The sequence below is a fragment of the Nuphar pumila genome, chromosome 6, assembly GCF_984573655.1.
Source record: "Nuphar pumila chromosome 6, dmNupPumi1.hap1.1, whole genome shotgun sequence".
Classification (NCBI taxonomy): domain Eukaryota; kingdom Viridiplantae; phylum Streptophyta; class Magnoliopsida; order Nymphaeales; family Nymphaeaceae; genus Nuphar; species Nuphar pumila.
The window spans coordinates 19,184,955-19,199,452 of record NC_143254.1 but is presented as its reverse complement, the minus strand read 5'-3'; the positions used below and the strand labels follow the sequence as shown (position 1 = coordinate 19,199,452).

General features: G+C 36.6%; 1 protein-coding gene across 1 annotated transcript in view; it reads left to right on the top strand.

Moving 5' to 3' along the window:
* The first annotated feature begins 3,207 nt into the window (after positions 1-3,207).
* Positions 3,208-14,498, top strand: part of LOC149834201 (uncharacterized) — a 43,098-nt gene continuing 31,807 nt past the window's right edge. Inside the window, exons 1-2 of the mRNA XM_090009307.1 lie at positions 3,208-3,304; positions 3,403-3,536. Of these exons, the coding sequence (XP_089865433.1) occupies positions 3,208-3,304; positions 3,403-3,536 (231 nt within the window). The remainder of the gene's footprint in view (positions 3,305-3,402; positions 3,537-14,498) is intronic.

Below are 14,498 nucleotides of genomic sequence, written 5' to 3'. Positions count from 1 at the left end.
AGCCATTGCTTGTGCCTTTCTTGGATATTCTGAAACTCAAAAAGGGTTTCGTTACTATGATGTTAAGAATGATAAGCTATATGTTTCCAAAAATGTGAGTTTTCTGAAAAATGTGAGTTATCTTGCGGGTCGTAAGATACATAAAGGGTACAATAAATAAGGGAGTATTCTTGTCCTCTTCTGAATTAAAGTTAATTGCTTATACTAACTCTGATTGGGGAGGTGACCCAAATAACCGTCACTCCACCACTGGTTTTTGCGTGTTCTTAGGAAATTCGCTGATCTCATGGAGATGTAAGAAGCAGCAAAAAGTGTCTCTATCCTCAACTGAAGTTAAATATTATGCCATGACAACTACTACCATGGAAATTGTATGAATTCATCAGCTGTTAGAAGACATGAGGATCACAATAGAAGGGCCCACCAAGCTATGCTGTGATAATAAGAGTGCAATATATATTGCCAAAAATCATACGTTTCACGAGCGGACTAAAAACATTGAAATGGATTGTCATTATGTTCGGGAAGCCTATCTGAAACGAATCATAGAACTTCCGTATGTCACTTCAGAATATCAGTTGACAAATTTCTTCACCAAAGCACTGTGTTCTCCGCGGTTCAACTTCCTTCTTGGCAAACTTTCAGTCATCATGCCCTAAGTTTGAGGGGGGGGTGTTAAATTGTAATATCAAATCTATGCAATGATATATATATTTTATATATATAGGAAGATACATGCACATATATATTTCATATATATGTACATGTACCTACCTACATATATATAAAATATATATATATATATACTTATTTCTTGTAATAGTCATAGGGGTAGTTTAGTCATTTTGTGCATGTTCTTTTTCGAATATGTTGTATTTTTCTTTAATTCTTTTTCTTTTATTTTTTGTATTTTTCCTTTTTGTAAAAGGAAGTGTACACCTTGGAGGGGCCCACCATCTAGTCGTTGGGCCCCTTCCAACGGTCACATTTGTGACCGTTGGAGGGGCTCCAACGACTAGAAGTGGAGCCCCTCCAAGGCATCCACTTCCTCTATAAAAAGGGGCATTCCCCTATTGTATTTTCTATGGCTTTGGGTCAAAGCCCAAGTGATTAATAAAGCGTTTCTATTCTTTTATGCATTTGAGCATTTGTGAGATTTAGTGGGTTGTGCTTTTGTGCACAAGTGTTCTAAGAGTTCTTATTGTGCATGAGTGCAGTGCACGTGTTTCTATCAAGAATATTAAGGTCTTGATCATAGTATCTTATTGAAGATACTTTCACAGTTTAGTGTGACTTAGCATGGGTTGCACACTTAACCAAGTTTTGTTGATATTGGTATAATCTTCAATGCAGAATATTTATTATGGTAGCTTCCTTAGATTGAAGGCGGTGAAGGTTGAGAGGAGGATGAAGAAACTTAGCTGATGCATGCATACGTGAAAGCACTACAGCTTTAGAGGTAGAGAAGATTCATTCAATTGCACATATACAAAAAAAATTCATACAAGGGCATCAATTTTTTCAATTAACTAGTATACACTGAAATTTAGGCGGCTACACTGCACAAGCTCTTCATGATGCACCAGGCAGAGCTGTAGTTTATATCTGCTGTTTTAAATCTGGTGTGTAGGTTATTTTGAGTTATGTGTAGAATTTGCAAATGACAGTATATAGATGCTGTAGAGAAAGAGGCACTCTTTTGAACCATCATACTCAAGCAAGTTTTTATTTTTGTCATTGTTACAGGTCATGTCATGTGATACTGGGACAGAAAATTGTTATCTTCATTTTTTTGCCCTTGGCAATAGTACATATGGGGATATGGTACATGCATAGAAGTAGATTATCTGTCTAGTGCAGTTACAAGCTCTGCCACAGATATTGGTGATATTTTCAAAATATCGCGATATTATCGTAACATTTTCAGTGAACAATATTATAGGTAAAATATCACAATATTTTGAAAATATTGCAATTTTATTATATCATGATATTATCAATCATTTTTCTGTTTTTATTTATTTTCTACATCTTAAAAGTGTTTTCTTCTTTATTTGCATTGTTTACTTATTTATTTTATTATCTAAACATGACCTTTTTTTACTTATCTTTGTTACTTTTATATATTTTAAAAAATTTTAAGCCCCGAGATTTTCCCGAGATTTATCACCAAACCTATAATATTGCGAGAAATAGCCTCGCTGAGATATAGCCGATACTGATATTTGTGACTATGGTTACAAGCCATTAATGGATGATAAAATTCTCATACGTTAACCATTTTATTAATGGTTTTGGTGGCCAATCATATAGTCTTTGAACTAGCTAGTAGGACTGTAAACAAGTCGATCGAATCAAACAGGGCATGTTTGGGCTCGGTTCGTTTACCAGTGGACCGGGCTTGTGACTCAGCTCATGCCTGAATGAGATGAGCCGAGCATGAGCTTGCTTGTGTAAAATGTTCCATGCCATTTATTAGATAGAATTTATATACATATTAATGTTTATATATTACTCTTAAATTTATATAAATTTATGTATTATACTTAATAATTCATATTTTATATATATTTTCCATGCATCTCTCTCTCTACATGTATATTTACACATATATTCTATGCATTCTTCTCTTCATATATTACACTAAAAATATATATTACGCATAAAATATGTACATATTTTAATTTTATCTATACGAGCTCACCTGATCTGAACACCATGTGTTCGGGCTTGATTCATTTAAGCTAAAAGAGCTGCTCACGGGCCAGCTCGCCAGTTATACAAACAAATCATGAATGAGTTCTTGAGGAGCCGAACCAAGCCAAGTTACGAGCTGCTCAGTTCATTTACCAGCCCTACTGGCTAACATTGTCATCTCTAAGGACGTCTAATGAATTACATGTTGAATGTACACTTTTTGCAATTACTTAATTTGATTCAATGCTAGTATTTTGGTGGTACTTCAGCTTATATATTAAGTAGCTATTATATGGATTTTGTCTTCTATTTGCATATTACCACCTAAAACAATGCTCTTGACAAATAGCATTGCATGCCTATATCTTCTGTTGAACAAAGAGTCTTGTAAAACTTTAAAGAAACTGATAGTTTATTTGGGGCATGCAATCTCTACTATTAACTTAATTGTTTATATGTGACAGATCCTAGCAGGGATCAAAATAAATTGTAGTGACAAGGCCATTAGCAATGACATCTCCACCTATGTTTGGAGCTAACATAACAACACCTGCAATTAGTCCTCTCCAGAGACGCTCTGGCAACAGGCCTGCTGTGTCCGAGCTTGGTACAATGTTCTTGCTAATTTTCATACTCTTTCACTACTGCTCTACTTTTTATTTGGAAAATAGTCATGATGTCATTTAATGATCCTTTCTATTTCAGGTTCTGGTGAACCAGGCTTTGTATCTGATGAAAGTTTTGTTTTGCCAATTGAAACAATTGAAATGAGGTCAGGAGATTCTCTGAAGCATGGTGCTGCAATATTGCCATCTCCAATTTTCTTCTGGAGATTTAAGGTCTGGTACTCCTCATTCTCTTAATACTGTTTCCTAACCCCTTTGGTAGCTGAGACGAATCTAAAGATTGACCTTTTTTATTCATTTATTCTCAATTCGAGAAATCTTTCTATAAGTTTGAAAAAAGAATGTGGTTGATTGCTCAACACAACGAACCATAATACTATTGGCTGTACTGTGCCAATTTGCTGTGAAAAAGAACTTGCTTCATGCACAATATAATAAAAAAAATGAGATTATTGATCATAACTTAAACATGTTGATTAGGTTTTCTATTTGAATACTTTAAATATAGTTTTGTTAAACCAAATGATCAGTGTTGTTAGTATCGTATCGTATGATATGATATATCTTAGTGTCGTGGGGGAACCAATACAATTTAAGTAACAAATGGTATTCAGTACGATTATCATACCGATACAAAATGTATTGTACGATACACCCCTTATCGTACGAGTTGAGACTTTTTTTTTTTTTACTTTTTCAACGTCAGAAAAGTGGAGACTGATGACTTATGGGGGCCATAGTTTAGCCTCCAATGGTCATTTGACCCTGTTTTTTCATGCTTTAACTCCCCATACTCCTTTCCTAAGCCTATCCATCCTATTTTGAGATCAAATCCACCCTAAAAATTGGGTCTTTTCCTAGATCCGAGTCCTAGAAGTGTGATTTTCCTTAAATCTCACCCATTTCTGTCCTACCCAACCCTTTTTTGGATTCTAACCCTCAAAACCGAACCCCAAACCCCCTCTTTTATCTTAACCTCATTTTCATCTTACACACTCGTTTTATGGCTTCTAACCCTTAAAACAGAGTGATAGTGGTGTGATTTATCCTAAATCCACTCATTTTCATTCTACACACATTTTTTTAACTTCTAATCCTCAAAATCGAGCCCTAGGGGTTTGATTTGTGTGACATTGAAGTTGGAAGAGGGTTTTAAGCATCAAAACTAAGGGTAAACTCATTTTTTTGATGTTAATTTTTTTTTTTTTGCATTTAGCCCTTTTTTTAGTCCTAAATGTGTTGTTAATCATAGTTTTTCCTTTTCTCATCTTAAATCACCTATTTTTGTATTCTTAAATATCAAAATCATGCCTTAAAAGTTGATGGACGATGGTGGTTGTGACTCAAATGATCTAACATGAAAATATTATAACCGATGGATTTAGGGATATCTTTAAAAGGCATAGTAAAGTGTAACTTTTGTGGTAGATTGTATAGATATAAATGTCATAGCGTAGGGCATTGCAACTCCACTATATGGTTATATACTCACTGTATTCTCTCTTATGTTCTTGTCGAGCTTTTTGCAAGTCTCATAGAAGATGATAAACAAAAGGCACGAGTACATGAAATGAAATAGGGATCTTCGAAACACGAGCTTAAATTCACAAGGGAAAGTGTCATGAATGACACTAAAGCATAACCCTTAAAAAGGGTATAACTGGAAACAAAATAAAAATAAAAAGGTATTCTTTATTGATATGAAAAACCAATTGCTTAAGAAGCATTGGAATAGAATACAAGAGGGGCTGCACCCCTTTATATACACAACTGAAAGAGGAGGACTCAATAGAGCTGTTGGACACAGTCCAACGGCTCTAAATAGAGTTGTTGGACTGTGTCCAACAACTCTATTGCTAGTCAAGTTTGGACAGGACTTGACTAGCAACAGTCATTCTAGTTCAAACTGAACTAGATGACATAAAGACAAACAATAAAAATAAAGGAAAAAAGTTATAGAAAAGAAAAAAGTGAAAAATATATTTATATATATAATAATATTATTATATATATACATATATATATATATGTACAATTTTACATTTTAACACTCCCCCTCAAACTTACGGTACAATGAGCGAAAGTTTGTCTAAGATAAAGTGAAATCGGGGAGCAGCGAGAGGCTTTGTAAAGAAGTCTGCTAACTGATATTCTGAAGTGACATATGACAGATCATTTATCCTGTATAGATATTCCTCTCTGACGTAGTGACAATCCATTTCGATATTCCTTTCGTGGAATGTTCTGTTACTGGCAATGTAGATCACATTTTTGTTGTCACAATACATTTGTGAAACCTTTGTTGCTTCAGCTCCCATGTCAGCAAGCAGTCGTCGGAGCCAAACTACTTCCATGGTCGTGGTTGTCATGGCTCTGTATTCAGCTTCGGTGGATGAGAGAGATACCTTATGCTGCTTTTTTCACCTCCACGAGATCAATGATTCCTCTAAAAAAACACAAAAACCAGTGGTTGAGTGTATGTTATTGGGATCACCTCTCCAATCAACATCAATATATGCAATTAAATCAAGAGAAGAGGAGGAAAATAAGAAAAGTCCTCGTAAAAGAGAGGACTGGATGTATCTGATAATACGCATGACTGCTTCCATATGAACAGAAGTAGGAACATGTTGAAATTGACTTGTTGTGTGAACAACATATGTTATATCTGGTCTGGTAATGGATAGATAGGAAAGTGCCTGAAAAAGGTGAAAAGGATCTAAGACCCGGGACCCGACCCGAGTCGACCCGATCCATGTAATGTAAAGATTGTGTACAGAGTATACGTTTACTCTTAATCGGGTCTGGATACACCAGACCTGAATCCATATCTATGTAAAGTAAAGTTATAAATGTATTCTTTTAGGTCACGATTTCATACAAAAATCGTGACAGCCGCAGACCCATTCTTGCATTTCATCTCTTCGTCTCTCTCTCTCTCTCTCTTTCTCAATGCAGGTACGGGTGGTGGATTTCTAACATGGTATCAGAGCAGTGTTGAAGCCTGGCCTGAGATCGCCTTCTCGTCTGCGTGCGTTTTCTTCCTCCTTTCCTCCGTGTTCTTCAGTTCCGGTAAGATCGATAACGTCTCCTTCTTCTCTTCTGTCAACATCTCCTCTTTTCTTCCTTGTTCTTTATGATCTGATTCTCTCTGGAATCAGAGTGGACTTTCAGTTGGATTTGCCGACGTGAAGAGACGCAGACCAATTTTCCCTCCAATCTGAATATTTTATTTGCTGAAGTTAATACTTGTGCTATTTTTGTCTGCATAAAATTCTTCTCTTGTTCTTCCCTCTTTTGAATTTTTTTTCTGTGTATCCTGTTCACGTGAATCCTGTTCACGTGAACCCAGACCGTGAAAAACAAGGGGCTGTATTTCACGTGAATCGCTGAAATCGATTCACGTGAAACATCAGACCAATCATGTGCCCTATTTCGTTTTCTGTTTGACATTGCCTGCTTGTCTCCCTTTACTGTTGTCGTCCGCTCGATCTCCCTTTGTCTAATCCCTTTCACGTATCCATTTCTACATATTCAAATATATATTTGCCGTGTAGTTTTTCTTATTGCTACTCGTTTGAAAATATATCTAACGTAGAAAAGTTCTTTTAATATCAGTTTTCTGGAGAGCATAGAAAAATGTTCAGTCTCTCTATTCTTATTCTCTGAATCTGACAGCCGCAAAAAAAAGGATGAGCATTTCGTGAACACTCTTGCTGAAATCCACTCTCTATGGATCCCTATTCCCTTCAATCAAATATTTCTTCAAGTTTTCTCAACCAACTCATTTCTGAAAAGTTGAATACCTCAAACTTCTTGATTTGGAAGAGACAAATCATTCCCTTTATAAGGAGCCAAGGTCTCTTAGGTCACTTGGATGAAACCATCCATGTTCCACCAGAATTTGTTCAGAGAGAAGAGAAAGATGATCAAGGTGTGAGTTCGATCGTATATGTCAAAAATATAGAATTTCTTAATTGGGAAAGGAAAGATCAATCTGTTGTTGCATACATCACCTTAACCCTGTCTCAAGAGGTCCTTGTTGCCATTCCCGACAATTGTACATCATTGCAACTCTGGGAGTGACTGGTCCAGATGTATTTACAGGTTTCATAAGCCAGGATCATTTTTCTAAAAAGGGAATTTCAGTTGCTAAGAAAAGATTCCATGACCATCATGAAATATTTGAAAAAGATGAAGACCATCACAGATCAACTTATAGTTATAGGATGTGCCGTTAGTGACAATGACGTGGTGCAACAAACTCTGAGCGGATTGGGATATGACTATAATATGATAGTCACTTCACTATTGTGCATTTTTGTTCTTCCTACCTTTGATGAGCTACGAGCCAAATTGATCCAGTACGAAATGACTCTGAAGGGATTCTTTGAAGAAACTCACATTCACCCAAATTCTCAAGAAGTTTTTTCCACAGGAGTGACTTATGGTAGAGGACGGGGACGAGGAGGACAAGGGCGAAGTGGACACGGAGGGCGTGGTCTGCTTCCCACTCCAAACATGTTAGCTCATGTGCAGAGATCAAGATCCATCCCTACTTGTTTCCTTTGTAACAAAAGAGGGCACATCAAGGCAAATTGCTGGCATAATCCAGAGAATAAAGGAAAGGGTCCACAAACGGAAACCAAAAGAAAGTTCTCAAATACCAGAGACAGTGGAGAGATTAAAGATCTGCTGATATCTGCCCTATCAGAGTTGAAATTTAGGCAGAGCGATGAAGGCACTTGGTTTGTTGACTCAGGGGCAGCAACTCATGTGACAGGCGACGCAGGTAAAATTTCTAACCCTATTCCTTATTTTGGAAAAAGTAAGATTGTCACTGGAGATGGATCCCACCATCCTGTTTCTCATGTTGGAAAAACTGTCATCCCCATGCCATATTCTACTCTTACTCTTTCTGACGTTCTTCATGCTCCTGACATCAAGAAAAATATTGTCTCTGTTTCCAAACTTATTGATGATAATAATGCTTCAGTTGAATTCACTCCCTTATCTGTGCAGGTCAAGGACCTACGCACGAGGAAAACATTCGCTGAAGGAAAGAGACGAGGCAATATGTATGTCTTTGAAGAAGCTCCATGTCATGTTGTTCGCCCTGTTCATCTGAATTCAAAGCCTTCATTAGAGTCATGCTCATCCTTTTATGCTAATGTTTTTAGTATTTCTGAATGTAATATGCCATTTTGTGGCATAGTCGATTAGGACATTGTGGGAGTCATTTTATTGAAAAACTTGTCTCTAATAATCTCATTCTAAAAGAAAGTCTCAATAGGAATGAGAGCAGTCATAAGTGTTCCAGTTGTCTTTCATGCAAGAGTCATGTATTGCCTTTCCATTCCATTAATAAGAGAGTTTCAAAACCTTTTGAGATAATTTGTTCTTATGTATGGGGACCTGCCCCGATTGCTTTTGGATTCGGGAGCAGATACTATCTAATCTTTATTGATAACTATTCCCGATACACTTGGATATATTTCATAAAAAATAAGTTAGAAGTCTTCTCTTTGTTTCAAAGTTTTCTTTCCTTAGTTAAAAATCAATTTTCTGAGTCGATTCAATTTTTCCAATGTGATGGAGGTGGGGAATTCTCATCCCGTGATTTTATTTCCTTTTTCCGTAATAATGGAATAGGAAGAAGGGTGTCCTGCCCTCACACCCCTCAACAAAATGAGATTGTTGAACGAAAACATAGGCATATCGTTGAAAGTGCCATGAGCATGCTTCATGACAGTAATCTTCCCATCAACCTATGGACAGAAGCTTTCCATTCTGCCGTACATGTGATAAATCGACTACCTATGGTTGTTCTGGAAAATAAGTCTCCTTATCACTGTCTTTTTGGAGCTCATCCTAGTTATCACGATCTGCGTGTTTTTGGATGTGTTTGTTATGTGTATATTGATCAGTTCCTGAGAAACAAGTTTCAGGACAAGGCCAAGAAGTGTAGGTTTGTGGGATATGCAGATGACTATAAAGGATATAGGTGTTATGATCTCATCAACAAACGCATCAGAACCTCAACAAATGTTGTCTTTGATGAACAAAATTTTGATCGCGAAGCTGATGCAACGAACATGCCAACTGAAGTTTACTATTCTTAGCTGAGTTCAGAACTTTTTGCTGGCCCCAATGAAGCGTGTTCCTCAGATTGCGTGCAACAAGAAGAAGAGATGTTTAAGAACACTAGGACGTTGGGATCACAGAATACAGATGAAGTACCAGGTAGATACAAAGGCATTGTCTATTCCAGACAGAGACCGATAGCATCAAGTTATTTAGATCATGTCTCAGTCACCAATCCAACTCCTCATACTCTTGAGGTCAGAAAATCAAACCGCATACGACATCCTATTGACAGGTGGGTCAGCTATAACAACTTTTCCTTAGATCTTCAACTCTTTTTAACTGCCCTCAATAAGGAAGATGAGCCCATTATGTACTATCAGGCAGTCACTTCTATCAAATGGGTAGAAGCCATGAATGATGAAATGCAAGCCTTGCATGAATGTGGAACCTGTGAAGTTGTTTCCAGACCACCTGATAAAAATGTTGTTGGATGTAAATGGGTCTACAAAATAAAGCACAAGCCAGATGGAACTATTCAACGGTACAAGGCAAGGCTTGTGGCAAAAGGATTCACTCAAGAGCAAGACAAGACTATGATGAGACCTTTAGTCCGGTTGTAAGAATGAGAACAATCCAAATTATTATTTCCGTGGCTGTTGAACATGGATGGAAGTTGAGTCAGCTTGATGTAAAAAATGCATTCTTACATGGGGACTTAAAGGAGGAAGTATACATGGAGCAACCCTTTGGGTATCAAGAACAAAATTGTAAAACTCATGTGTGCAGGTTAAAAAGAGCTATCTATGGTCTGAAGCAAGCATCTCGCTCTTGGTTTTATAGCTTCTCGCTAGAGATTCAGAAACATGGATTTTCACATTCCATACTGGACCACTCATTATTTATTTTTAAAAATCAGACTTTGACCACTCTATTATTAATTTATGTCGATGATATTATCATCACAGAAAACTCTGCAGCCCACATTCAAGAAGTCAAAGACTTACTAGGTCAGAGGTTCAAAATGAAAGATCTTAGAGTTCTACGTTATTTTCTTGGCGTAAAAGTTGTTAACCAGGCTCATGGCTTGACACTCAGCATAAGTACACCGTAGACGTTCTCAGCAAGGCAGGCATGAAATACTACAGACCTCTAGGAACTCTGAATGTGCTTCATCAAAAATTTAGCGCTGATGATAGAGATTTGTGTGATGACCCCACCAGGTATCGAAGCATAATAGGAATGTTACAATACCTCACATTCACTAGACCTGACGTCGTTTATTCAGTCAATCAAATATCTCAATTTATGCATGCGCCACGTACTGGACATATGGAAGCCGTCAAGAGAATCCTTAGATATCTGAAAGGGACTATTGGGGATGAATTGATATTTTTACCACAGTCATATGGCAAAGATGAGCACGAACTTACTGTATATCGTGATGTTGACTGGGCACGAGATCCTGACGAACGAAGATCTACATCAGGATATTGTGCCTTCATTAGAAGAAATTTAGTCTCTTGGAGCAGTAGAAAACAAAAGGCTATCACTAGGTTGAATATAGATCCATGGCTGCTGCTACTGCCGAAGTCACATGGATCAGACATCTACTAACTGAAGTAAGAGAAAAGATCTCCCACACTACTTTGCTATGTGACAACCAAAGTGCTATCAACATGTCATTCAATCCCGTACATCACAGTCGTGCTAAGCACATTGAGATTGACCAACACTTTGTGAGACAAAAGGTTGAAGAAAAAGAGATTGATCCTGAATTCATCAGTACTGAAAGGCAAGTTGCAGACATATTTACCAAAGGGTTAACCAAGGATCGTTTTGGATGCTTAAAGGCAAGTTGTTCATGGTCCAAAACCATGATCAACTTGAGGGGGGGTGAAAAAGGTGAAAAGGATTCGAGACCCGGGACCCGACCCGAGTTGACCCGATCCATGTAATGTAAAGATTGTGTACAGAGTATACGTTTACTCTTAATCGGGTCTGGATACACCAGACCCGGATCCATATCTATGTAAAGTAAAGTTATAAATGTATTCTTTTAGGTCACGATTTCATACAGAAATCGTGATAGCCGTAGACCCATTCTTGCATTTCATCTCTTCGTCTCTCTCTCTTTTTCTCAATGCAGGTACGAGTGGTGGATTTCTAATAGTGCCCCAAAAAGCTGTCTATAAGGAGTAGGGTCTGCAAGAAGTTCTCCATCATCAATCTTCATTTTAACATTAACAACTTCTGAAGTGTCGACTTTCTTATCATCAGTAATACCAGACCTGAAAATAATATCAAAAGCAAATTTAGTCTGAGATAATAAATATCCTTTAGGAAAATAAGCAACTTCAATGCCTAAAAAATATCTCAACAGGCCTAAATCAGTCATTTCAAAATGAGATTTAAGAAGTGTTTTGATCGTTTCAACTCCCTGTTTATCGCTTCCAGTGATGATCATATCATCCACATAGAGAAGAAGCACAATGATTTCTGTATCAGAATTCTTAATAAACAAAGCATTGTCAGTTAAACAGAATTGAAAAACCAATATCAATCATAACACGACTAAACCTATCATATCAAGCTTTCGGTGCTTGTTTAAGTCCATAAAGAGCTTTTTCTAAGCGAAGGACTTTACCCTTAAGAATACTTAGACCAGGAGGGGGTTTCATGTATACTTCTTCAATTAGCTTTTCATTTAAAAAGGCATTTTTGACATCCATTTGAAAAATAGACTATTTTTTTATAGAAGTTAGGACAATTAAGGTTCAGACAGTTGCATACGAGCCACCAGAGCAAAGGTTTCTTCATAATCAATCCCATATTCTTGGGCATAACATTTGGCTACTAATCGGACTTTATATCTTTCAAGAGTACCATCACTCTTGGTTTTAATTTTATAAACCCATCAACATCCTATAGTTTTCTTTCCTGGAGGAAGATCTTGAATAGTCCATGTAGAAGCCTTTTCAAGTGTATCTAATTCAACTTTCATGGCTTCTATCCATTTGATATCATTTTTTGCTTGAAAATATATGGATGGTTCTTCATATGAGTGAATTAATGCAATAACTGCCCTATATGTGGGTGAGAAAGACTCGTATGATACAAACTTTCCTGGAGGCCTCGAGACTCGGGATGATTGTCTAGTTTGAATGTTAGAATATTTTTCAAGTGCACATGGAGGATTAGACTCTTGTCGCCTGGAATATTGAATACTAGTATCCCTATGGGCGTTTTCATTTTCAACATTATGATTAAGATCAATAATTCTTTGATCATCATCAAAGTTACAGTCAAGGTTATATTTATCAGATGTTGATGTTGATGTTAGATCTAGCAAAAAGGAGTACTCGGTGACATCTTTTAATTTTCTAAAATCAAAGAAGCTCTCCTTTTTAAGAAAGGAAACATTTCTAGACACATATAGTCTATTATTTTTGAAGTCAAAATATCTATAACTTCTGATTTTCAGTCTATCCTAAAAAGGCACAGGGAATCGCACGAAGGGAAAGTTTATCATTTTTGTCAGTAAATATGAAACATTTGCACCCAAATATTCTTAGTCTAGAGTACTCTGAAGAAATGTTCATAAGTTTTTCAATGGGAGTGATATTTTGTAACGAAGAAGATGGCATCCTATTAATGAGATAGGTGGCAGTTAAGGCAGCTTCTGCCCAAAAGTCTTTCGAGACTTGATTTGCTATTAATAAAGTCCTAGTGGTTTCTATAATATGACGATGTTTTCATTCCGCCAGTCCATTTTGTTGAAGTGTATAAGGGACAAGATCTTTAATATGTGATGCCATGCAATTTAAGATAATTTTGAAAATTTGTGGATAAAAACTCTCCCCCTGAATCTGTGTGAAAAATAGCAATATCATTTTGAAACTTGTTTTTAACCATATTATGAAAAGTTTGAAAGTATGAAAATATTTCAGACTTATGTTTGAGAAAGTAAATCCACGTATGTTGGGAGAAATCATCGACAAAAATAACATAGTAAACAAATCCTCCTTTAGAAATTACTGGTGCAGGACCCCAAACATCCGAGTGTATTAATTCAAGTGGTCTTGAAGAGAAAAAGGTTCTGTTCTGAAATGATAATCTTTTTATTTTGCCGAGAATACAATCTTTACAATCAAATGATTCAGAGTTACAAAATTTCCCTAGATTTGAAAAATGTTGGATTTTGGCTATATGTGGGTGAACAAGTCTCTTATGCCACAGTTCCAACTCTATTTTCTGAATATTATAACAAAAAGCTTTTTCGGCATTTTAAAAAATCCATGTAATAGAGTCCTCCTTCTCTATGGCCTTCTCTAATCAGCTTGCCTGACTGACGATCATGTACCCAACAACCATGAGAAGAAAAAGAAATATTACACCCATAATAAAAAATTTGAGATACAGATAAAAGATTTAAATTTAATTTGGAAACATGTCGAATTTTTGGAATAGAAAATTTCTTTATTTTATAAAATTTTTCAAAATTTCCTATTCCTTCTATTTCAAGAGAAGTCCCATTAGCGGTAAAGACCTTTCACACACTTGTTTTATTTTTAACATATTTGGATATACTTTGATTATTTGGGGTCATATGAAAAGATGCACCAGAGTCAAGGAGCCAAGAAATTTTACCTGGATCAGAAAAAGATGAGGCTGCTGCGCCGGTTGAAGCTTCAGATGAGGAAGAGACACCTTTGATGAGAGGCTGAAGAATCTCTATTAGTTGGGCTAGGGAAACTGGTGCATCCTGATCTTTAGGCTCCGATCCAGCAATTGCAACTCTTTTTTCTCTCAGCTCCTTAAGTTTGTGACATTGTGGCCTGAAGTGTCCCAGTTCATGACAGTGATAACAAATAACTTTCTTCTTATCATAGTCATCATTTTTTCGGTTAAAGTGAGGAGGCCTATATAATCGAATATGATCCCCTGGTCTAGACACGGCTAAAACAGAATCATTTTCATTTTTTAAAGAACCTTTTCGGAGACGATTTTCTTCCATTGTTAACTCTTCAATAGTTTCAACAATAGAAGGAAATTTTCCCCGGTAAAGGAGGGCCGATTTAGTGGTTTCAA